General features: G+C 36.9%; 1 protein-coding gene and 1 long non-coding RNA gene across 3 annotated transcripts in view; one reads left to right on the forward strand and one right to left on the reverse strand.

Moving 5' to 3' along the window:
• Positions 1-564: 564 nt before the first annotated feature.
• Positions 565-20,493, reverse strand: LOC125613880. Its single transcript, XR_007344460.1, has 5 exons — positions 20,360-20,493; positions 18,411-18,466; positions 16,318-16,414; positions 12,280-15,887; positions 565-1,483 (listed from the first exon to the last, which is right to left on the reverse strand). It is a non-coding gene; the product is annotated as an uncharacterized LOC125613880 (long non-coding RNA).
• The window catches only part of Pgr (progesterone receptor), a 76,369-nt gene continuing 71,060 nt past the window's right edge, over positions 20,034-25,342 (forward strand). Inside the window, exons 1-2 of one of the 2 annotated variants that reach the window (XM_015489959.2) lie at positions 20,034-21,836; positions 22,894-23,045. In XM_015489959.2, coding sequence (XP_015345445.1) covers positions 20,203-21,836; positions 22,894-23,045 — 1,786 coding nt within the window. In that variant the 5' untranslated portion in view covers positions 20,034-20,202. The remainder of the gene's footprint in view (positions 21,837-22,893; positions 23,046-25,342) is intronic. The other variant, XM_048795588.1, reaches the window with a different exon arrangement.

Here is a 25,342-nt window from a genome sequence, read left to right on the forward strand (position 1 = left end):
TCCTCAGTCTATACCCAAAGGACTTAAAAACAGCATACTACAGGGACACAGCCACATCAATGTTTATATCAGCACAATTCAAAATAGCTAAACTGTGAAACCAAACTAGATGCCCTTCAATAGATGAATGGATAAAAAAATGTGGCATTTATATGCAATGGAATATTACTCAGCAATAAAAGAGAATAAAATCATAGCATTTGCAGGTAAATGGATGGAGTTAGAGAAAATAATGCCAGAGAAGTTAGCCAATCCCAAAAAATCAAATGCCGAATGTTTTCTTTGATATAAGGAGGCTGATCCATAGTGAGATAGAGAGAGGGAGCATGGGAGGAATAGGGCAGAGGGGTTGGAGGGGAAGGGAGGGACCACGGGGTTATAAATGATGGTGTAATGTACTGATCATTATTATCCAAAGTACAGATATGAAGACATGAATTGGTGTGAATATACTGTGTATACAATCAGAGATATGAAAAATGGTGCTTTATATGTGAAATAAGAACTGTAATGCATTCTGCTGTCATATACAAATAAAAAAAGAAAGACATACCAGTGTGAAAGAAAAAAATGATTTTTATCAGTTCAGGTGTCCAAATAATAAACTGTGGATTCAAAGGAAAAAAGGACCACAAAAAGCAAGTCATGATAAAGGTAGGCATTTATATTAATTGATTTTGTACTTTATTCTACAAAGGAATATATCACAATTGGAATTCAGCCAAGAGAGATAACATAAGCTGGTTAAATTAAGTACTATAATCAAGCATATAATGAAATTAATTGGACATTCCTAGTAATATGCTTAATGGTTATACTAATGTATGATAATAACTACAAATATTAATTATTAGTCATATATATGATTATTTACCAAATAAAAGACACTATTTCTAAATCCAGTTAATGAAAATCAATGGGAAAAGAGCCAAGTGAAAAAAATATAATTTTCTTGCTAAAAACTGTGCCAATTCAAACCTGATTTTACAATTCCCTATTAGTAAGTATCCATAGACCTGGACTTCTAGGATCATCATCATCATCATCATCATCATCATCATCATCACCACCACCAGTTATTGTTATTATCAGTTAAAATATAATGAGCAATGTACTAATTTTCATGGGTTTCCATAACAAGATACACTGGACAGGGTGATAAAACAACAAATATTTATTTTTCTCACAGTTCTTGGAGGAAAGCCAAGATCAAGGTGTCAGAGTTGATTTCTTGATTTCTTATGAGGCCTCTCTCCCTGGCTTATATCTAGATGGCTATCTTCTTAATGTGTCCTCACAGCCTTTCCTCAATCATGGAGGGGGCAGAGGAAAGAGGGGAGAGAGAGAGAGAGAGAGAGAGAGATGTTTCTTCTTCAAGGAACCCAGTTCTATCAGATTGCCGCTCTGTTTGATCTGACCAACTTCTTAAACGATTTATCTCCAAATACAGTCACATCAGGAGTGAGGGCTTCAATATATGAATCTGGGAAAGACAGAATTCAGTCCATATCAAATATCTACCATATACCAGATATTATATCAAGATTAGTATCTCAAATTGTTTCTCTATCAATGTTACAAGATATTAGTTTATCTATTTTGGAAATAAGTAAACTGTATTAAAGTGAGTTTAAATAACTAGTCCAGAGTCATGTAACAAGTAAAACAGAGAAAAGCTTGTAAAATAGGCTTCAAATTCCAGTAAGAATTTTCTTACAGCTTACGAATAATTTTCTTACAGTTAAGAATCATTTCACTTATCCAGGAAGACATATGGATATAAGGAGAATAAAGAAGAGAGTTCATTAAATTTAAAACAAAGGCAGCAGGCAGAGAAAACACCTCCAAAGTAGAGATTTTGTGCAAATCTTGATCCACAGCAATATTGGTAGCAAAGTCTTTAGGAAAATCTTAATCAAGTGTGTCAGAGTCAAGGGGAAGGGAGAGAAGAGTTGTGGAAAACTGATGCAACAGACCTCAAAAGCCACAGCAACTGAACATAAGGCAGAGAGAGCTCCCATTCTAAATGTGAGTAGTACCATTCTTCCTTTGGAAATGAGCAAGGATCAGGGACACAGTGGGAAGCAGAGAGGGGGCCTGGAAGTTACTCAGTGATAGTAGAACATAAAATCATCAAAAACACATGTTCTAAATTTAAGGAGGCTTTCCTTGTTTTGAAAGCAGGTTCTGTTCATTGGGGACAAGGGCAAAACAGAACCTTCAGAAGTTTAGATATAGCAGTAGAATCTCCACTGAGCCAGGTTGTATTCAAGGAGAGAGAGAGCTCTGTGACGCTATGTCTCTCTACTTCTTGAAGGGCAGGTTACCTTGGTTTTCCCTTGTTCCACAACATAAGTCTTTTGTGAAAAGTTGGCCCAGAAAAAGTTGGTTAAGTATAAGAAACAAAATAAAACAACATGTACACAACAATTCTGTGTTTTAAAAATGGGAAAAGAGCAATAGAACATTCCTAGTTTAAAAACAAACAAACAAACAAACAAAAAACACCAGATAGTGTTGTCATTAATCAGATGAAAGTACTTCTTAGAAAAAATAATTAAATAATCACTATTCTGAAGGAAAACTGAAAAGATTGTCAGGCAATAGTGGGTTGTGATGAAACAATAGGAGTAGTTGGATCAAGAACTTGTAAAACTCAAGTGGAAAAAAAAGTAGAAAATGGACAAAATGTTTTCTTCATAAATTAAAACTAAGTCTAAAGGGAAGAAAACCTTGGATAAACCAGGTGAGGTGGTGCACACCTGTAATCCCAGCTACTTGGGTGGTTGAGGTAGGAGGAAATTCTAGACCAGCCTCAACAACTAAGGGATATCCTGTCTCAAAATAAAATCACAGGGCTGGAGATATAGCTCCTTGGGAGAGATCTTGTTTTAGTATGCTCAAGGCCCTGGGTTCAATGTCTATTACCATGTACACCCCCCCACACACACAAAAAAAAATCCCTTGGATAAATTCAAATTTATAATCAATTAAAATCTATTGAAAAGAATCTATTACTGTTCAATTAAATATGTAATATATGGATATAGATATAGATCTTACAATCCTAAAACTGCATTATGTCTAATGAGGAAACATTGCAGGAATTCCAAGTAATTTCAGAAATAAGATAAGAATATCTACTATCTATTCTATACTTATAATACTACAGATATAAGTCTATGCATTTAGACCAGATAAAACAGAAACACAAGAAGAAATAAAGCAATCTTTATATATAGATGATATGATGGTAAGCCCTACTGATTCAAACAATAGAATTTCAAATCAATAGACTATAAAATTAATATTCAAATATCAAAATCCATTAGATCCAAAGTTTTCAATTTTGTGAATATTTCAAGAAAATTGACACAAGTGCATTAAAATAAGTTGTAAATTATAATCTGGAACTTATATATGTTATTACATTAATTATTATTATGTATATTATTATATAATTATACATTATATATATTACATATTATATACTCTTTAGTACTCTGTTTGTTTTATAGATGTTCTACATCTGAAGCAATGAGATAAAATTTGATATATACCAATAATAGCCACTACAAAATATAAAGGAAAAGAAAATTCCACTTACAAAAGCAAGAGAAAACATCACTTAGAAATAAAGTTAAAAAGAAATGCTCAAAACTATCTGAAGAAAACTAAAAAGCATTTGTAAAAGACATACATGTAGACTTTATAAATGTAAAGACATACTGTTTTCTTGGTAAGAACTTCTCAGTGTCATCAATATTTCTTCTAAATTAATTTTTAATGTAGTCATTATATATCAATTAATTAATATATTATTAAATAATGACAAATTATTGCAATTCCAGAAAAATGCCAATGATGTTTTTGATAAAACTACTAACATTCATATGCAAAAATATGCAAGATAGTAAAACACTAAAAGGTAGAGTTATGAGGAGGTTCTAGCTTTAAAAGATATTTAATCATATTACAAAGTCTTTATAATTAAAACATGTGAGGTTGGTATATGAATAGAAAGACCAATGGAAGAGAATAGGAAAGTAAACCAATGACATTGAAGTCTAATAGATAAGGATGGTATCTCAGATCAAAGAGAGTAATGTTAGACTTTGTAATTATTGTCATTGGGACAACAAGAAAATCATTTGAAAAACAAATTTAGATTCACTCTTCATAACATGAAAAATAATAAGCTCCAAATGAATTAAGATCTAAATTTTTTGAAAAATTACACAGATACTGGACAAAATGGGGTATAAAATCATTTATAATTTTAGTGTAGAAAAAGGCTTTGTAGCATAATGGAGATTCCTCAAAAGACTAGGAATAGAATTATCATATGATCCAGCTGTTCCACTCTTAGGTATTTATCCAAAAGAACTAAAATCAGCATACCATAGTGATACAGGCATACCAACATTTATAGCACCACAATTTACAATAGCCAAGTTATGAAACCAGCCTAGATGCCTATCCTAGACAAATGGATAATGAAAATGTAGTGTGTATATACATGGAGTTTTACTCAACCATAAAAAGAATGAAATTATGTCATCTGCTGATAAACAAATAGAGCTGGAGAACATCAAGCTAGATGAAAGAAAGAAGCCAGACTTAGAAAGTAAGGGACAAGGAGGTTTTTTCTCTTCTCATATATGCAAGAGAGAAAAGACAGAGAAGAATTTTAAGGGGGGAATCACAAAAATAGAAGGAAGACCAATGGAGCTGAGAAAGGGGATTGAGTGGGGGATACAGGGGTCATGGGGAAGTACTAGGGAACAAATTCTACCATATTATGCTATGTCCATGTATGCCTATGCCTGCCACAATGAGTCATACACACACACACACACATATCAGTAATTAGGGATAAAAATAACAATAATAGAAGAGAGATCAGTGGAATTTAGCAAGTGGCTCAGAAGGAGGGAAGAAAGGAAGGAAAAGGAAGGTACTGGGGAATAAAATTGATCAAATTATGTGCATGTATGAATATAGACTAATGAATCCCACTATTATGTATAATTTTAATGCATAATTAAAAAAGAAAAAGACTTGGAGTTATAACTTAAATTCCAATATAATTTCAAAAATTGATAAATTTGAACTGTACATTTTTTTTTCATTTCTTTTGCAACTGAGGATCAAACACAGGCCTTTTTGCTATACCACAAAGCTATATCCCGAGTCCATAGAATTTTTGTAAATGATCTTTCATGACAAGAAATGCCATTAGCATATTTGGAATATAAATGAAAATTTAGCAGAAAAATGTTTCCAAAATATAACACAAATAAAGGGTAATAGACATATAGACACAAATAAATGGGTAAAAGACATGAATAGGTAATTTATAAAAATAGATAAAAAATGTTCAATAGTATATGAAAATATTAAAATGGAAAAACATATCTCAAATATCAGACCGACAAAAATGTCAACAGCTCTATTGATGAAGATTGTGACAGTCATCAGTCTGTCAATGAAGCTGTAAGGAAAGAAGCACTCTTTTGTACTACTGGTAGAAGTACAAAGTGATACAACTCCTATGGAAGAGACTTTCTTTTAATCTTCCTTCCAGTTTTCAATAATGGCTTTGAATGCCAGATTATGTGATTCATCCTCAGGTCCAAAGATAGTGGGATGGCATAGAAAGTTTTTGAATGGAACATGACATAGAAGCTCTGATTTGGGAAGGCTACTCTGAACATTAGATGGAGGTGGGGTTGGAGTAATGAGATTAAAGCTTTAGAAAGCTCTTTAAAGAGAGAAAGCAAGTTTTAATTCTAAAATGCTATTAATTGTACGATCTGCAACTTTAATAAAAGAACTGAGTGTTAAAAATCACAGGGAACATACCTCAATTGGAAGGTAAATTTGTATTTTGGAAGTATAGTATACATTACTGTGAAACTAATGAATCTTAAACTTCAAGACACTTTTCCTTTTCTTTTCTTCTTTCTTTTAAAGTTTTGTACTGGGAATTGAGCCCAGGGTTCTTTAACACTGAGCTACATCCCCTTTTTATTTTTTTAGACATAGGGTCTCACTGTTACCGAGGCTGGTCTTGAATTTGCCATCTTACTGCCTCAGCCTCCATAGAGGGGAATTGAGTACTAATGAAACTCTGTAATCATGTGTCATTTGTACCTAGCAACCCCATTTCTTGAATTTAAGTTAAATGTGCATCTCTAAGTATATTAAAACACACATGCACTAGGTAACTCAATCTTGCAAAACATTAGAAAGTAATTTAAAATTTTACATTGCAAAACGTTTATAATTTTAAAATACTAGGAGCTACTTAAATGTCTAGATAATGGATATTGTTTTAATAAAGTACAATTTTTATTCACAGAATGGAGTACTATGCAATTGGAAATATGAATGAGAAAATTGTCAATAAATTGATACAAAATTATTTTGGGGATATAGAAAGTGAAAAGAGACACAGCATTCATATGGGAAATGAGAAATTTTAAAAGGCAAATATATCTTCTTATGTTGACAAAAAGGAGGAAAAGTTAAACAATAAATTAATAAAATTGGGGGGAATGAAAGGGACATGGAGCAACATGACACTCCTGTGGGTAGAGTCTTTTTTGTAGTTGTTATGGTCTGGATATCAAGTGACTCTAGATTCACATGTTGAAAGCTTGATCTACAATGAAGCAATGGTCAGAGGTAGGGCTCTTGGGAAGTGACTGGATCATGAGGGCGCTGAACATGTCAGCAAGTTAATCCACTGACAGATTAATAATTTGGTGACATTATTGGGAGGTGGTGGAAACTGTAGGATGTGGGGTGCAGTTCTTGGGGGCACACATGAGGACTAGATCTTATCACTGTCCCCTTCTTTCTTCTCTTACTCTCTGCTTCCTGGTCACCATGAGATGAGCAGGTTTGCTCTGCCACTGACTTCCACCATGATGTACTGCCTCACCACAATCCCAGAAACAATGGAGCCAGCTGAGCATGAACTGAACCTTCTGAAACTGTGAGCCACAATAAATCTTTCCTCCTTTAAGTTGTTTTTCATAGATATTTTGCCACAGAAGTGAAAAACTAAACATAGTAATATTACTCAGAAGCATGTTAATAGTTTTCATATTCTATATATTAAAAAAATTACCAAGAATTTTAGGGATAATGTTGGATAAAATATATTGTCATATCGTGTGCATGTACATATATGCAACAATAAATTCCATCATTTGTATAACTCTAATGCAACTATGGAAATATGGGGGGGGAGAATTTTCTGGAAAGGTCAGTAATAACTCATGATTTCTTGTACCTTCATAAATAGAAAATTAGATCTTTAGTATATTATACATACATATCTAAGAAAACTTACATGTATAACGGATTGTATATACACACATGCAGACACACACACACACACACACACACACACACACAGACAAGTTCACATATATTACTTAACTCTGTCTTTTGAAAAGACCTACAAGCAAACGAAATCCTGGTGGCAAGGAACACATTGAGTGCCTAGGTTTAGGATTCTAATTGCATTTTCCACTAAACTGAATCAAGTTTCCTCAGGAAAAAGTGGATGATTCAACAGTTGGGACAGGAAACGCAAAATGATCCTACTTGATATTGTTATAAAGTAAGAGTTTTTTAAAAATGATTGGGGCATGTTAAAACAACAAAAGAGGCAGTGTGAAGGGATTCCCACTGGCCAAATCTAGGTTAATTTGAGCACTGAATTAAAGACAGTTACTGAAAAATAAGAATTGAAAATTTGGGATGATAAGATTCGACGAATCAATCTTGATAATAGGGAAAGGAAGAGAAGGATAGAAGGAAGGACAGAAGGTAGGAAGGAAGGAAGGAAGGAAGGAAGGGAGGGAGGGAAAAAGAAAAGAAAAGAAAAGAANGGGAGGGAGGGAGGGAGGGAGGGAGAAAGGAGAAAGGAGAGGAGTTTTTCATTATAGTAAGTTTTCTGATTGATAAAGGTGAAGAGATAATTGGAATAAGAAAGTCAAAAGTTTTCAACCATAAAAGTGAAGATTGAAAGGGGAAAATAGCAACTACACAGTAGACACATTGAACAATATACTTTGACCCAGTGTTCAAAATTAATATCAGTCATGAGGGGCAGGTTGGCTGTGTGCTTCCGAAAGTGATGCCTTCAGAAGAATATGATATGCAATGTTCAAACCAGGAATGGTTAACTTGAATCTAATCATAAGGAAACAGCAGACTATCCAAAAATGAGGAGTGTTCTTTTTCTCAAAGGACTAATATATTTCATAGTGCCAAAGTCACAAAAGTCTAAGAAGAGCCAAGGAAATATTCCCGATTAAAGGAGACTAAAGAGACATGACAACTAAATGTGATATATAATCCTTACCTGGAAGAGAAAATGTTATAAGGAATATTACTTGGTCAATTGACAAAATTATAAATATGATAAAGTGTTGTGTCCATGTTAAATTTCCTGACATTGATAACCATATTCTGTTAATGTAACCCAATATTCGTTATCTTAAGAAATATAGTCATCAAGAATATGAACAATAATAAACACTGTAGAGGATGTGGAGAAAAAGGAACACTTTTACACTGTTGGTGGGATTGTAAATCAGTACAACCACTAACGAAGTCAGTGTGCAGATTCCTCAAAACACTAGGCATGGAAACATTGTATGACCCAGCTCTATCACTCTTCAGTATTTCCCCTAAAGAATCAAAAGTCATTGTACTATAGTGACTCACACCCACCTATGTTTGTAGCAGCACAATTCACAATATCAGAACTATGGAACCAGACTAGGTGTCCATCAACAGATGAATGGATAAATAAAATGTGTGTGTGTGAGTGTGTAATTTATATATACTATATATATGTGTGTGTGTGTGTGTGTGTGTGTGTATATATATATATATAGCCATAAATAAAAATGAAATTATGTCATTTGCAGGAGAATGGATAGAAATAGAGGAATTATTATGTTAAGTGAAATAAGTCAGGTTCAAAAGGTTAAGGGAAGTATGTTTCTCTCATATGTTGAAGCTAGAGAGGGAAAAGGCAAAGGAAGGTGGGGTCAGGTCTCACTAAAATCAAAGGAATATCCATAGAGGAAACAGACCAAGAGATCAGAGATAGACATATAGTATAAATGGGGAGAAAAAAACCTAATAAGCCTTATTTTATCTTTCATATAACTTTAAACTTATTGTAATTTCTTCTTAAAATTAAACTATACAATTGCTATTTATCTTTTCAACCTTATAGAAATTATTTCTGGTATTTAGAGAAAAACATAGCTATTTTATATGCCCATTGTTCTTACTTATTTTATCAAAATTTCCCAGAATAGTACTTTTCTTTTCCCCCTTCCTAGATAGGTAAATTTGAAATTGATGTAATTAATAAAATCTTTAAGGTAAATACTGGTATATATGTTTTTGGACTGTAGAATGTGGTAAAAACAAATTACCTCCTGGTTTTTACTCTTCATGCTCCTTTTCAATGTCATGGTACCTTGACTCATTAGCACAATATTTATGACTCCTAGTAAACATACCAGCTAGAGATTAACTGTGATACATTTTTAAGCTTAGTATTTATATTTATCAATCTTTTCTCATCCTAAAATAGTCCATATAAATACAGGATTTAAATAGTAATTTAGAACATTCCCTAAAAACTATGTTACATTAGGGAGAAAAACCTAGACTACACAATCAAAAATTAATATTTTAATAATAAAATGCAAGCCAGATCCATTTAAGTAGATATAGCCTCAGGGATAGAAATATAACAAATGCAGCTCTGTGTAAGCTCTGAATAACTATATGCTTAACTGCAAAACTAAAGAAATGAAAGCTATAGCCAGCATGATCAGTGCATGTAGGTGAAGAATAATTCAAGGTACATAAAGGGATATTGAGTTGATAATCATTGCTCAGTAGTAAAATGTCCTGTAGATTCTGGACATCAAAGTAAAATCTCAAGTATGTATTTATGTGTTAAAAAATAATCAGAATAAATGCATGGAAATACCACATTTACAAAAATATGAAAGCTATTAAATTCACTCATTAAATTCATTGAATTTCTTTAAAGCTATTAAATTCACTGAATTTCTTTTCTAGTTTAAGTGCTGATTTGGATTATAAAGTATATAAGACTGCTATGATGTTAGACACTGCTGAATTCTCAACATCCACCTCCCTACTCCTATTCCTTTTTATTGCACCCCAATTTTATTCATATATTGGCAGCACAGTACTCAGAGTAGTGGACTCAGCTGCAGGAGATGAATCATGATTAGTCTAATCAAATTCTTCTTTGAATAACTGGTTTAATGGTGGGCAGATGACTCAGTTCTAGCCAATAAGTCTTGATAGGAAGTCAAGTAAGCTGGTTTCTGGGTCCCTAATTTAAAAAAAAAAAATGCCAAGAGAAACTGTATATTCCTAACTTTGGATGAAGTTACTTGAGGCTTGAATCCCTGCTGCTTCAGTAGCCAGCATGGACACTAGGGGACAAGGAAGGCAACAAAACCCAAACCACTGAAACTAGCTAACTGGAAAGATGGGGTGTGCAATCTTGGAGCATTAGTGAACCACTGAGTAACTAGTTCAAGAGCTGCTTTCTTCCAGACTTCTTGTTATGTAAAATAAGCAGCATTTTTTTCTATAAGTCACATTTTGTTGAGAACCCTATTCCTGGGAGCCAGAAAATCTCTTAACAGTTGGTATTAAAAGGTATATTTGGGGGATAGTTATGCCAGAACAAATGGTGCAAAAAACAGACATACCTTGGGGGTTAGTCAGTATATCCATGAAGGGGCCTGAATAACCTAAGAGTTATATGGGGCACTAAGGCTGTGTAAAAATTAGAGAAGTGAACTTTGTATACCTTCCTCTGAACTAAGAACCTAAGGCTGTGTAAAAATTAGAGAAGTGAACTTTGTATACCTTCCTCTGTGGTAAAGTGCCAACTTTCACCTACAATTATTTCTTTGCAAAGATGTAACAGTTGCCTCAATCTAAATCTAGAATGGCAAATATCAAATAGCATTTCTTAAAGTTGTAAGAAATTTTTAAAAAATTAACTAACCAAATTAAAACCACAGTGAGATAACACTGTACAATATATTAGAATTGGTAAAATTAAAAATACTGACCAAATTTTTGTCCAGGATATGGAAAAATTAGGACTCTAACATACTAGTGATAATATAAAATGGTACAGCCACTTTGGAAAATAGACAGTTAAAGATACATCTACCATCCATTTGGGCTGCTGTAACAATATACCATAAACTGGGTAGCTTAGATACAACAGTTTAGGAGGCTGGGAAGTCCTCCATCAAGGAGAGAGAGTCAATTTCAGAAGATGGCCTGCTTTCTCATTTATAAATGGTATATGTAGTGGAAGGGGCTAGGTGTTCTCCATGACTTAATTACCTCCTAATGGCCCCGCCTCCTAAGGTCATCCCATTGGTCACTAACTTTCAATCTTTGGTGAAGCACAAACATACAGACCATAATGCCCACTAATTTATCCAGACATTTCATTTCTAAATGTTTAAACCCAGGATAAATTAAAACATTTGTCCACTCAAAGACTTATACATGTATTTCATAGTAGCTCTATTTGTAATACCAAAAAAAAAAAAAATGGAAGCAATACAAATGTTCCATGTTATGGTTAGGATCTGGAAAGGCCCCCAAAGGCTCATGTATCGAAGGCTTTGTTCCCAGTGCAGCAGTGTTCAAAAGTGGAGCTATTGGGAAATCCTTGGATTATGAGGGCTCTGACATCATCAGTGGATTCATTCATTCATGGATTCATAATTATTGGCATTACTAGGAAGTGGTGGAAATTATAGGAGATGGGATCCAGTTGGAGAAAGTAAGTAACTAGAGGGTGTCCTTGAAGTATATATCTTGTTCCTGGTGCCTTCTTACCTCTCTCTGTCTGCATCCTAAATGCCATGAGATCAGCAGCCTTCTGTTTCCACCCTTCTTACCATGATGTTCTGTTTTCAGAGCAATGGACCGAAAACTCCAAATCCATGAACCAAAATGAATTTTTTCTTTTCTAAGTTATTTTTCTCAGATATTTTGTCCAAGTGATGAAAGCTAACTAATACATTCATCAAAGAGAAATGGATAAATAAAGCAACAAATCATGTTATATTATGGATTATTGCTCAGCGTTATGATCTAGATATTAGGTATGAGACAATGCATGTAGGGTGTGACTAGAGGAGGTGGGTCAATGAGGCGTACCTTTGGGGTATATGTTTTGTCCTTGATGAGATGAGAACTCCCTCTTTCTGCTTCCTGGTGACCATTTCCTCTCCCACAATCTTCCATCTTGATGTTCTGCCTCACCTCAGGCCCAGAGAAATGGAGTCAGCTGTCTGTGGACTGATACCTCTGAAATCATGAGCGACAAATAAACTTATCTCCTTTAAAATTGCTTTTTAGGTCTTTTGGTCACTGCAGGAAAAAAAATGCTGGCTAAAACACTCAGCAATTAAAAGAGTCAACTTGGGCTGGGATTGTAGCTTAGTGGTAGACACTTCCTAACACTGGTTTTGATCCTCAGCATCTCCTAAAAAATAATAAATAAAATAAAAGAATTGTTGCCATCTACAATTAAAAATATTTTTTAAAAAGAGTGACCTATTGATATATGCTGAAACTCAATCTGAATGAATGAAACCAGATCTTTAAAAGCATGTGATGGATTATACAAAATTATATCAAATAAAACCAAATGTAGAGCACATTTAGCACCCAGATCTTCATTTTAAAACCATTTTTCTATAAAATAAATCGAACTTCTTTGGACAGAAGTCTGTATCTATTACTCAGGTAATGTATTAATCAGCTTTCCATCAAACTGTGATAAAATACTGAACCAATAAACTTAAAAGGAGAAAATGTTTATTTTGGTTCATGGTTTCAGGATAGCTGAGGCAGCAAGATCACAAGTTCCAGTTCTCCACAGTTCTCTTCATTGTCTTGGGGCCTGTGGCAAAGCAAAACATCATGGTGAAAAGCATGTGGCTGAGCAAAGATGTTCCACCTCATGGTGGTCAGGAAGCAAAGAGGGAGAAGAGGTGTCTTGGATTCCATTATCCCCTTCTAGGACATACACCTAAAGACCTACTACCACCAACTTGGCCCTACTTCCTATAGTTCCCACTACCTCTCAAAAGGACCATTAGCTGGAGAACAAGATTTAACATATGTACTTTTGAGGGACATTCAAGATGCAAACAATAACACTGACCCTATGACCCTCATAGTCTCACGTTGATCCTAAAATGCAAAACTCATTCAACTATCTCCAGGATTTCCTATTCTCATAACAGTTCCAGTGTAGCTCAAAAATCCAAGTTCAAAATCTCTTCTGAGACTTACAGCATACTCTTAGCTGTGAGCCCCCGTAAAATAATACAGAGAGTTATAGTTTTCAAAGATACAATAAGGCAAGGTAAACATTCCCATTTCAAAGGAGAGAAATAGGAAAACAAGAAAAAAACTGGCCAAAGCAAGAACAAAACCCAGCAAAGCAAATATTAAACTCTGTAACTCCAATTCCCGTATCCAGGTCACACAGTGACATGATATGAACTCCAAAGGACTTAGGAAGCCCTCCCCTGTGGCCTTTCTAACTGCAGACCTCATGTCCTCTCTCTTGGGTTGGCTGTGCTTGCTGCCTGCCTTGGCAGACAGTCCTCATTCCTGGCGTCTACAATTTCCTGGGGGTATCCATTATAGCTTTGGCTTTACTCCTACAGCTTCATAATTCACTGTGTCAGGGGATGCTTGCAGAGGCCCTGACCCTGCCACATACTGCCTGGCCTCCTACTTTTCTTTGAAATATTGGTAGAGGCTTTCATGATCTCATAACTCTGTATACCTGCAAAAACAGCATCACACAGATGATGCCAAGGTCTGCCACCTGCTGGAGAAATAGCCAGGTCGGCTTGGAGCATGACTGAAGCCACCTCTGAGTGCCTGTATGGCTGAAGGTAGGGGAAAGAATGCTGGGGAAACAATTCCCTACGTGGCCCTGCCTAAGCAGGGTGCCACCAAGTTCCCTTCTCAAAGCAAAGTCTTTGAAACAAGATTACACTTTTGTACCCTTGAGCCTGTAATGGGTGGAGTCTTGCTAATTCCGGAGATGCTCTCAAAGCATCTTTCCTATTGACCAAATGAAAAATAGTTTCTGTTTAATGACATTGGTCTCTTCAGCAACCACACTCTCTTTGGCTGCAACTTTAAACATGCTCCTTTTCTGGCCAAACTGAAAGTTTTACAAATATTTTCATTCTACTATTTTTATTTATTTATTTTAATTTTATTTTTTACTTATTCTCATGAATACCTGCTAAATGTAGCCAGTAATAGTTCTGCCACTGTTTGTATGCTGTGCTGCCTTGAAATGTTCTCCACTGGATTAATTAGTTTATCACCTTTAAACTCAAACTCCTACAAAGTCTCAGTATCAACAAAATATAGACAGGTTCTTTAAGCTCTGTCAGAATGTAACATGAATGGCCTCTACTAAAAATCCCAATAGAATTCACATTTCCATCTGAAACTTTTCCATTCCTATCATCACACTTGTCTTCTGAGCCTCCATCAGAATCACCCACTTAATTAAACTCCACTTACAGCATTATAACTTTTCTAGCTTGCTTCTCCAAACTTTTCCAAACTCCTCCCACAAACCAATTCCAAAGTCTTCTGATACACAGTATCAGGTATAGTCACAACAATGACCTCATTTCTCAGTACCAATTTTCTATATTGGTTAGCTTTCCATCACTGTGACAAAATGCCTAAGGTGATCAACTTTAAAGTTAGAAGGATTCGTTTTGGCTTACAGTTTCAGAAGTTTCAGTTCATGGCTCCATTGTTCTGTGGCAAGGCAGAACATCATAGTGCAAAGCATGGGGCAGAGCAAAGCTACTCACTTCATGGCACCCAGGAAGAAAAGTGCACATCACTAATGACCTAGTTCCTCCCAATGGGCCCCACCTCCTGAAGTTTCCACCACCTCTCAAAAACACCACTGGATGGGAATGAAGCCTTCAACACATGAACTTCTGGTAGACATTTAAGGTTCAAACCATTATAGATACAAATAAGAACTCCCAATATTCTAAGCTGGAACAATTTGAGCAACAAAATGAATCCATAGTGGCATAAGTAAAAGACTGAATAAAGCAGTAAACAGGGAGAAAACATAAATCTTTCTTGCAGAATTCCAAATAAGTCTTGTAGTTTACTCCACCCCAGAGGAAAAGGCTACCTACTCCCCCACACTCTTTTAAGTGATTCATTGTGACTTCCTTTAAAGAGTACAGTATGAAAGGAAAGAAAATTAATAACTGCTGTGGAGTAACCTGACAAACACTGCTTCAGCCCAGTGATTAAGATCAATACCGGGCTGGGGATGTGGCTCAAGCGGTAGCGCGTTCGTCTGGCATGAGTGCGGCCCGGGTTCGATCCTCAGCACCACATACAAACAAAGATGTTGTGTCCGCCAAATACTAAAAAAAAATAAATATTAAAAATTCTCTCTCACTGTCTCTCACTCTCTCTTTTAAAAAAAAAAAAAAGATCAATACCGACAGTCATAGATCACATTGACGGGATATACCCATAATATGGTATAATCAATATGGCACTTAAACTTTTTTATTTTCTTCTCCAAAACAAAGAACCACAGACTACTTACAGAGTCATTCTATAATACTTCTCGGGACTGTCAAGGTTATGAAATATAGGAAAAGTCCAAAAAAAAAAAAAAAAAACTTTTATAGCCAAAAAAAGGAGACTTGAGGACAATGAGATGTGATGTTCTGGATTGGATCCTGGAAAGGAAAATGGATCTTAAATTAAAACTAAGGAAATCTGAATATCCTACGGATGTAAATTAATTACAATTTACCAACATTAGTTCATTAATTATAACACATATGCTTTGTTAATACAGATGCCAATAACAGGAAACCCTACGAAGATATTTGGGCACCTGGTACTATTGCTCAAATTTTTCAAAAAATCTAAAACTGTTCTAAAAGTTTATTAATAAAAAATCTGAAGTAAACACATCTTTAAGATGTGATTTATATTATTTAATATAATGTTTAGTAAATCAGATACAAATCTTTAAAACCTAATATATAGTAACAAAGCAGATTAGTGGTTGCTGGGGGAGTAACTGGGGTAGTAGAGAGAAGGAATGGAAAGAGCAGTATGTCAGGATTGAAAAGTGGCATGGCCAGGCATGGTGGTGCACACCTGCTATCCTAGCGACTGCACTCATCGGGAATCCCAGGGACTCAGGTAGCTGAGGCAGCAAGATCACAAGTTCCAGTTCTCCACAACATAGTGAGACCTGTTTCAAAAAAAAAAAAAAGGCTAGGGATGTAGTTCTGTGTAGTAAAGCACCCTTGGGTTTAATCCCCAGTACCACAAAATGAAAAGATAAACAAACAAATAGATAAATGGATAAATAAATAAAAATTGGCATGAGAACACTTTTGGAGGCAAAGGATATATTTGTTTTCCTGTTCATGCTGAGAATTTACATCTAAAACTTTAAAAATTATACAGTTTAAATGTATGTATCTTATCACATGACAATTAGGCCTTAATAAAACTCCCCTTTTAAAATTATAGGAAAAAATTCTTAAGTTTATATTTTCTTCTCCAAAACAAAAGTCATCCTCAGGAATATTTGGTGTTAGCCCCATATCCCCTGAATCTAACTGATGGATTTTGTTTCATTCAAAGATTCATATACTTGTGGAGTTCCTGTATCAATAATTCCAATCACCCAGCACCAAATTTCATGGAATAATGGTGTATTAGTACATGTTGAGAATCTTTATTATTGTTTTCCCACTTGAAGATTTTCGTTCTTATGGAAACAACCTAGTTAAACAGTATGCTTGAGAGAACTTTTTTGTAACCAACCAAAATTAATCCAAATATAGTTTGTCAGATTAAAAATGAGGCCAAGTATTAATTTTATGGCAGTAACCTGGAAACCAAGACCCAAGCCATATGGCATTCAAAGTTACATTCATAAGAAGGCCGTCATTTGATTGCTTGGGTTCAAATCTGGCTCTGTTACTTACTATTTTAATAATATTGAAAACTCTGTACCTCAATTTTCCCAATTATGTAATGGGATAGTAGTACCTATTTCCACGGGAAGTTGAAGGATTAAATAAGTTAACACATGTAAAGCGTTTAGAAGACTACATAGCAATTTTGTCTAGATTCTACTAATTCTACAGATTCTATGGCATTAGCTATTAAGGAAAAACAAACTAAAACCACAGTGTGATACCACTCCATGTACTGGCGGGGTTGCATAGGGATAATAAAACAGATGTGGAGCAGTTAAAATTCTCATAAACTGCAGGTGGAAATGTAAAATGTTTAGTACCTTTGAAAAACAGTCTAGCAGTTCCTCAAAATGTTAAACGTAGGGTTATCATATAACCCAGCCATTCATGTCCTAAGTATATAACCAAGAGAAATGAAAACAGGTTTGCACAAAAACTTATACATGACTTTTCATAACAGCACTTTTCATGATAACCAAGAAGTGAAAACAACTAAAAAGTCCAACAACTTAAAAATGGATAAATAAAATGTAGTATATTTACAAAATGGAATATCAATTGACAACAACCAAGTTATGAAGTACTAATACATGTACAATATGGATAAATCTTGAAAACATACTTAATTAAATAAATCAGTAAAAAATATCACATATGGAAGAATCTATTTGTATGAAATGTCCAAAATAGGCCAATCCATAGAGACAGAATGTAGATTAGTGGCTGCTAGGACATTTGGGGAGGCGGAATGTGGGGGTAACTACTAAAGAGTGAGATTACTTTTTAGGGTTATATAAGTGTTCTAAAACTGATGGTGGTAAAGAATATGTTTGTTAAAACACTGAATTGTACACTCTAAGTAGGTGAACTGTATGATATCTAAATTATATCTCAATAAAGCATGCCAATTATTTTAAGATGGCTTGGAATGAAGAAAGTCTGAAAAAAACCCCAGGAGTGTTCATAATAATAAATCAGATCATCTCTCCAGCCTTATCTACTTCCTTCCCACACTTAATCCATGCTCTATCCATTATGGCCCTGTTACATTAGCCGTATTATAGTTTATTATTTGGTGCCTTGTTAACATCTAGTATCTGCTTCCTGGACTTCTCTTTACCTAGATAATTTTTACTTATCTGAGTTAACTAATTTTTATTTAGAGTAACTAATCACTGGAACAATCAAGTCCAGAACCCAGTGGTTTTGATAAAGTTTTATTTATCACTCAGGTAGCCCCTCCTCAAGTATTCTTACCTCTAGCACCTTCATTCATCTTGGAATCTGGAAATCATCCACTGTATTCTCTATACCTAAGTGGGAAAAACTTTTGAGAAATTAGCATAGCTAGCACCTCCACATTCTCAAAGAAAGTTTCCAAATGATTAACTGATTTGAACAGGATGTATTTAAGGTGATGTCAGGATGTCTAATGACCTTGGGTTTACCAGATATTGTTGGTTTATATTGAAGTGTATATTGAAGTATATATATATACTGAAGTATATATTGCAAGTATATATATATATTGAAGTATATATTGCAGTACGCGCTCCTCTTTCTACAGCATCTTCATGAATTTAAAGGTGATATATTTTAGTATAGAGGTGATATATTTATTATTTATTTATTTTTGTGGTACTATGATGGAACCCAGGGAACTCTACCACTGAGCTATATTCTTAGCCCTTTTTACTTTTAGATAGGGTCTCACTAAGCTGTGGAGGCTGGCATCAAACTTGCAGTCCACCTGCCTCATCCTCCAAAGTAGCTGGGATTATAGGCATGCACCACCCCGCCAGACAGAGATCTATTTTTAAAGTTCCAAAGATAATTATTTTTAAGAATAAGAATATTGAGGCAAGAAAGCACTGTTCACCATCTCTACCATAGATCTCATAATGTAGTAGAGGAGTATCAGCTAAAACCAAAGAAAACTTTCCTTAAATTGATATTTATTAAAAACTGGAACACATTTCTTAGAACAACCCATATATGGCAATCAACATCTGAACTTCCTGAACAGGTAGAGAAAAGTTACTAATTATCTTCCACTCCCAAATTATGTTAATTCTTCACAAAACTTGAAATCCTGAAATGGTCCTCAAAATTTTATTTCTAACAGACTCTATCCGTTTTTCCAATTACATTGGCATAATTCTTAATTGGTGGTGCAAAATCTAATATGCTTATGAGGTTCCATCCCAAAGCACCTGTTATTCACGGAGGAATTCAATCTAGTGGGTGTAAATACCAACTTCAGAGTTTCAAATCTGGTAGGGAATTGGGTAGGGAGGGGCTTTGGGCGGGCTTCACTAGACCAAGGAGGCGTTGTTAGGAAGACTTGGAGCCAGCCTACACCTGTCATTGGGTTAAAGCCTTGGTAGTAGTTGAGTGTGAGGATTCTGGTATGTGGATAGCATTCGCAATGAGAACTAGCGTCATTTGGCATTGAGTGGAATCTGCAACGAAAGGCGGCTTGTCCTCCCGCACTGCTGAGAACAGAGACAGCCTTAGAGAGGACAGTCGTGTGCAGTAGGGAACCGGCAGAAGCATGTCTGAGATGCGCTGTACTGAAAAGTCTATGTATGTAGCCCTGGAGTTTTAGAGAGAAGGGCAGTACAACGCAATCAGGGATAGTTGAAAGACAGAATCTTGTGTAATTGAATTGCTTTCTCAGCTGCAGCCTCTCCAATAATGGACTTATGCGTTACTCTGCATCTCCCGTCCACGAACAGAAGTCAGAGAACTCTCTTGGAAAACTCTCCCAACTAGGAGACAAACTACCTTTTCCTGCCCTCCTCACTTGCTGCAGGAACGAAACGACCGCCACCCTTCCTCTGACTGACCACAGGATGGAAGGCCAGGGCAGGAGCTGACCAGCGCCGCCCCTCCAGACTCAAGAGGTGGAGATCCCCCTCACCCCAATCCAGCCAAATTGACACCCATTTTCTCCTCCCTCTGTCCCTATATTACCGACACCCCCTCCTCTTTCCCCTTTCCCTCCTCCCTAAAGACAGGGGTGGAGAAAAGGGGAGTTCAGGTCGTCATGACTGAGCTGAAGGCAAAGATTCCCCGGGCTCCCCACGCAGCGGGCGGCGCACCCTCGCCCACCGAGGTCGAATCCCCCCTGCTGGGTCGTCCGGACGCTGGCCTGTTCCAGGGAACCCAGACCTCAGACACTTCGCCTGTAGTTTCGGCCATACCCATCTCCCTGGAAGGTCTGCTCTACCCTAGGTCGTGCCAGGGTCAGGATCCCCCAGACCGGAAGACGCTGGATCAGCAGTCGCCGTCAGAGGTGGAGGGCGCGTACTCGGGAGTTGAAGCCACAAGGGGTACAGGAAGCTGCAACTCTAGAGTCCCAGAAAAGGACAGCGGGCTGCTGGACAGTGTTTTGGACACTCTTCTGGCGCCCTCGGGGCCCGGGCAGAGCCAAGCCAGCCCTCCCACTTGCGAGGCCACCAGCCCTTGGTTTCTTTTTGGCCCAGAACTCCCCGAGGACCCCCGTAGTGCCTCCGGTACAAAGGGGGTATTGGCCCCGCTCATGAGCCGGCCTGAGAGCAAGTCTGGAGACAGCTCCTCTGGGACAGGAACAGTCCATAAGGTGCTGCCTAGGGGCCTGTCACCGTCCCGGCAGTTGCTGCTCCCGACCTCTGGAAGTCCCCATTGGCCCGGGGCCTCAGTGAAGCCCTCTCCGCAGCTAGCTGCTGCGGCGGAGGTGGTGGAGGAGGATGGCCCCGAGTCCGAGAGCTCCACCGGTCCACTTCTGAAGGGCAAACCTCGGGCTCTGGGAGGCACAGCGGCCGGAGGAGGAGTCGCAGCCAGCGCTCCTGGAGCGGCTGCAGGAGGCGTCACCCTTGTTCCGAAGGAAGATTCCCGCTTTTCAGCGCCTAGAGTCGCCTTGGCAGAGCAAGATGCGCCGGTGACGCCTGGGCGCTCCCCGCTGGCCACCACAGTGGTGGATTTTATCCACGTGCCTATCCTGCCCCTCAACCATGCCATCCTGGCCGCCCGAACCCGGCAGCTGCTGGAAGGGGAGAGTTACGACAGCGGGGCCGCAGCCCCCAGTGCCTTTGCCCCGCCGCGGGACTCGCTCTCGGCCTCGTCCACTCCGGTTCCTTGCGGTGACTTCCCTGACTGCACATACCCGCCGGACTCCGAACCCAAAGATGACACATTCCCTCTCTATGGCGACTTCCAGCCTCCAGCCCTGAAGATCAAGGAGGAAGAGGAAGGCGCGGAGGCCGCCGTGCGCTCCCCGCGTCGGTACCTAGTGGCCAGTGCCAACTCTGCCACCTTCCCGGATTTCCCACTGGCGCCGCCGCCGCGAGCTCCCTCATCCAAACCCGGGGAAGCCGCGGTGGTGGGCACATCCTCCAGTGCCACAGTCTCGTCCGCGTCCTCCTCGGGGTCGACCCTGGAGTGCATCCTGTATAAAGCAGAGGGCGCGCCGCCCCAGCAGGGCCCATTTGCGCCATTGCCCTGTAAGCCTCCAGCCGCTGGCGCCTGCCTACTCCCAAGAGAGGGCTTGTCCTCCACCTCCGCCTCTGCTACCGCCACCGGGCCGCCACCTGCGCTCTACCCTCCGCTGGGCCTCAACGGGCTGCCGCAGCTCGGCTACCAGACCACTGTGCTTAAGGAAGGCCTGCCGCAGGTCTACCCACCGTATCTCAACTACCTGAGGTGAGGACCTTGCGCTGGGTGCGCCTGGCATGTTCGCAAACTAGCTCTCTTGGTGGCTTAAGACTGCCAGCCTCCCTCCGGCAGCATAGGGCTCCCTTCCCCCTGGGTGGTCTCGAGGGGGTGGGCAACAGGGACCTGGCACTAGGGCAGTTTGCCTTACTCTTCTCATTACTCTTTTGGGGACACAAAGGGGCGCAGAATATGCCATTTGGGGGGAAGAAGGACCATTACTGGCATTGTGTTTACTGGAGAAGAGCTAAGGCAGTTTCCCTGGGAGGGGTGGGACTTGAAGAGTGGCTGGCCAGAACCCAAAGCAGAAACACGTTAGGGATTTCATATGAATCTCAAAATGAAAATTAATTATAAGCGTAATGTTTTAATTGTGTATTTATATGTCAATCACTACAGTGCACAATACTCTAATAGTGTTTCGGATTCTCTACTATGTTTTCAAGAACATTTTTATATATATACTGAAGTAATGGAAGGTAAAAGAAAAAGAATCCTTGGTTTGTAGACTTTCCTGCTGCAAATAAGCAAAACAGTGTGAATGTCTTGAACAATACTTGTGTCTGTGTGTTTGCTGGCTCACACATGTATACACACACTTACAGAGTTAAGTTTTCAAAACTTTAAGCAAAAGCATCGCTAAGTTCTGTTGAACACTTAAAGTCAAACATGTTTATTGTTACACAGCATACAGGAAGGGTATAACATTTTATTTTGTCAGAAACTAAATTGCTCCTTATATAGAAAAGGAGTTCTGTAGAAAGATTTCTGTTTAACTAATAGAGTTTAGCTTTCCTAAACATAAATTGATACACTGTCATTCTTTGAGGTTGGTACTACTGATGAATGGTCAATAATTTGCAAGTTTAGTGAATCTAATTATAGTGAGTCTATTATATCATGTTTAGTTTGCATGTCTTTCAAGTGTGTATAATGGTGTTATATTTTAAAATCCCCTTTAACCTCATCAATACTGGTTTTAAAAACATTTAGTATCAGATAGCAGTACAACAAAAAATAAATGGACTATTTTGTTTTGCATTTCAAGGCCAGATTCAGAAGCAAGCCAGAGCCCACAGTACAACTTTGAATCACTACCTCAGAAGATTTGTTTAATCTGTGGGGATGAAGCATCAGGTTGCCATTATGGTGTCCTTACCTGTGGGAGCTGCAAGGTCTTCTTTAAAAGGGCAATGGAAGGTAGGCTTCTTTTTCCTGATTCTTTATTATTGACTTAATTGTCAATGGAGACCATCTTTGTAATTATCCCTTGCTTCTAAGAAATAGTGATATTTTTATATATCTTAAAATATATGATGATATTTCAATAATACATTTTTACTATAATACTCAATAGTGAATGTGATTGGATATTATAATTTCATACTCTTTGATTAACACTTTCAATAGAAGACATGAGTCATCATAATCTTGAGGCCAGTGCTACTATTGTTTAATAACTAGTTTTCAGGACAGCTTGGTTTTAATGGTGTTTTTAATACATCTACTGTATATGCAAAGCACTTTACAGTTTTTATTGACAATGGTTGTTGTTGAAATTACGTGTGTTTATATATGTGTGTATATTCAGGAATATATAGAATGTACATAATGCAATTCCAAATTAACACACATACATACATAGGTATACATACATATTGCATTTACAATCTGTGTACATGATGTTGTCCTTGTATTACATGCATATTTGTGTACTGTGTATTTATGCATGTTTACATGGTCATCCCAAATAAAATTCAGTTCCCTTTCTGTTTAGTATATGTTTAATTGTGTAAGAGTATAGGAGCAAATTGATTTGAACAATGAAAACTTTGGACATCATTGTAATTTAATTTCTAAAGAAGTATTTTGCTTTTAGTAAAAGCTACCCATTTAAAAATTATTTAAATTACATAGTTATCAAATGATTTTGGATTGGCTTGAATAGTATATTTCAGACTTCATCTTTCATAGAAAGCATTGTGAATTTCTCTTTCTACCTTCACTAAAATCTTTAGCAGCCAAACAATTCATGTTTGAAATAAAAATGTATTTAAAGATCATTTCATGTTGTAATATATGGAATAAGTATAATTTATAACAAGTTGAGAGGACTACTAAGATCATATGAACAATGTACAATGAATCAAAGTTTGAATGTCTGCTCTTTTGTTTACTGTTTCTGAAGTTTTCTAATTTAAAAGGCTTTTATTTATAAGCAGAAGGGAGTAGAAAATTTTCACTTAAGGAGACTTTAAGTGAAAATTTAAAGTTCTTCATAAAACTATTTACTTTGGTAATGCTCTATCCATGTACAAATATGCCACAATCAGTCATGTATGTCTATATGTGTCTGTGATTAAATGCAATAATAATAATAATAATAATAAAAATAATAAAAGGGAGATCAGTAAAGTAGAGAAAGTACATCAGGGGAGGGAGAAGGGAAGGGAAAGAAAAGGTACTAGGGAATGAGACTAATCAAACGATGTGCATGTACAAATATGACATAATGAATCCTCCTATAAAATTAAAATTATGCACCAATTTAAAAAGTATTTGCTTTATATATTTTCAGAATGTATTTTTCATAAAAGACGAGTGCATTTAACTGATATTGAACATAATCAGCTTCAGGATAGGTTAATTGCATTTTAAATTAATTGAGACACTATTAAAAGAGGGTGCTTGAAAGCACAGGCAAGTGAGAGTAAACTTAACTCTCCCGTGAATATGATATAGTCAGTTTCAGATGCAAGTTCTTTGTATGGAAAAGTTCATTCTCCAGTTGAGCAACTGGATTTACTATTCCTAATTGACTATGGTATTGGTTGAATGAACATTCACTTGTAGATTATGATTTTTTTCATGCTTATAGTCTACTTAGAATAGTTTAATTTCATAATTGAATGACCCATTTAGGATCCCCCAAAGTCCAGTTTATTCTAGCCTACCTCCTTTTTATAGATAAGAAAATCTTAAAGACATAAATCTGAGATTTTGGAAATTTCACAACTAGTTAGTAGCTGATTCTTAGTTTAAAAATAGGTAAAGCACTTGCCTTTCACATGTGAGGCACTGGGTTCCATTCTCAGCACCACATAATGATAAAGATACTGTGTGTTCACCTACAATTAAAAAAATTTTTAATAATAGGTTATTTTAAATTGCAGTGTCTATAAGTCAAAGATGCAAATAGATGGTATATGCTACTTAATTCTTGGAATTTACTTCATAAAGTTCATGTATAGAACTTGAACAATGAAGAGAATCCTTCATTGGATTGAAACACCTTTTGGGGCAGTATTTAAATCATTCATCAGACTAGAGGAAAGTAATAATATTCTATTAGTAAATTGATTCACTTAGCAATTATTATAGACCTAAGGGGTATATATTTAAAGGTATATTTAGATTTATGCCAAAGGTACTCTTTACCTCCCTCTTCCTTAGATATAATATCAAGATAACAATAGTGGATACTTTTTTAGGCTTGC

This window comes from Marmota marmota, unplaced genomic scaffold (genome assembly GCF_001458135.2).
Source record: "Marmota marmota marmota unplaced genomic scaffold, marMar, whole genome shotgun sequence".
NCBI classification, from domain to species: Eukaryota; Metazoa; Chordata; class Mammalia; order Rodentia; family Sciuridae; genus Marmota; species Marmota marmota.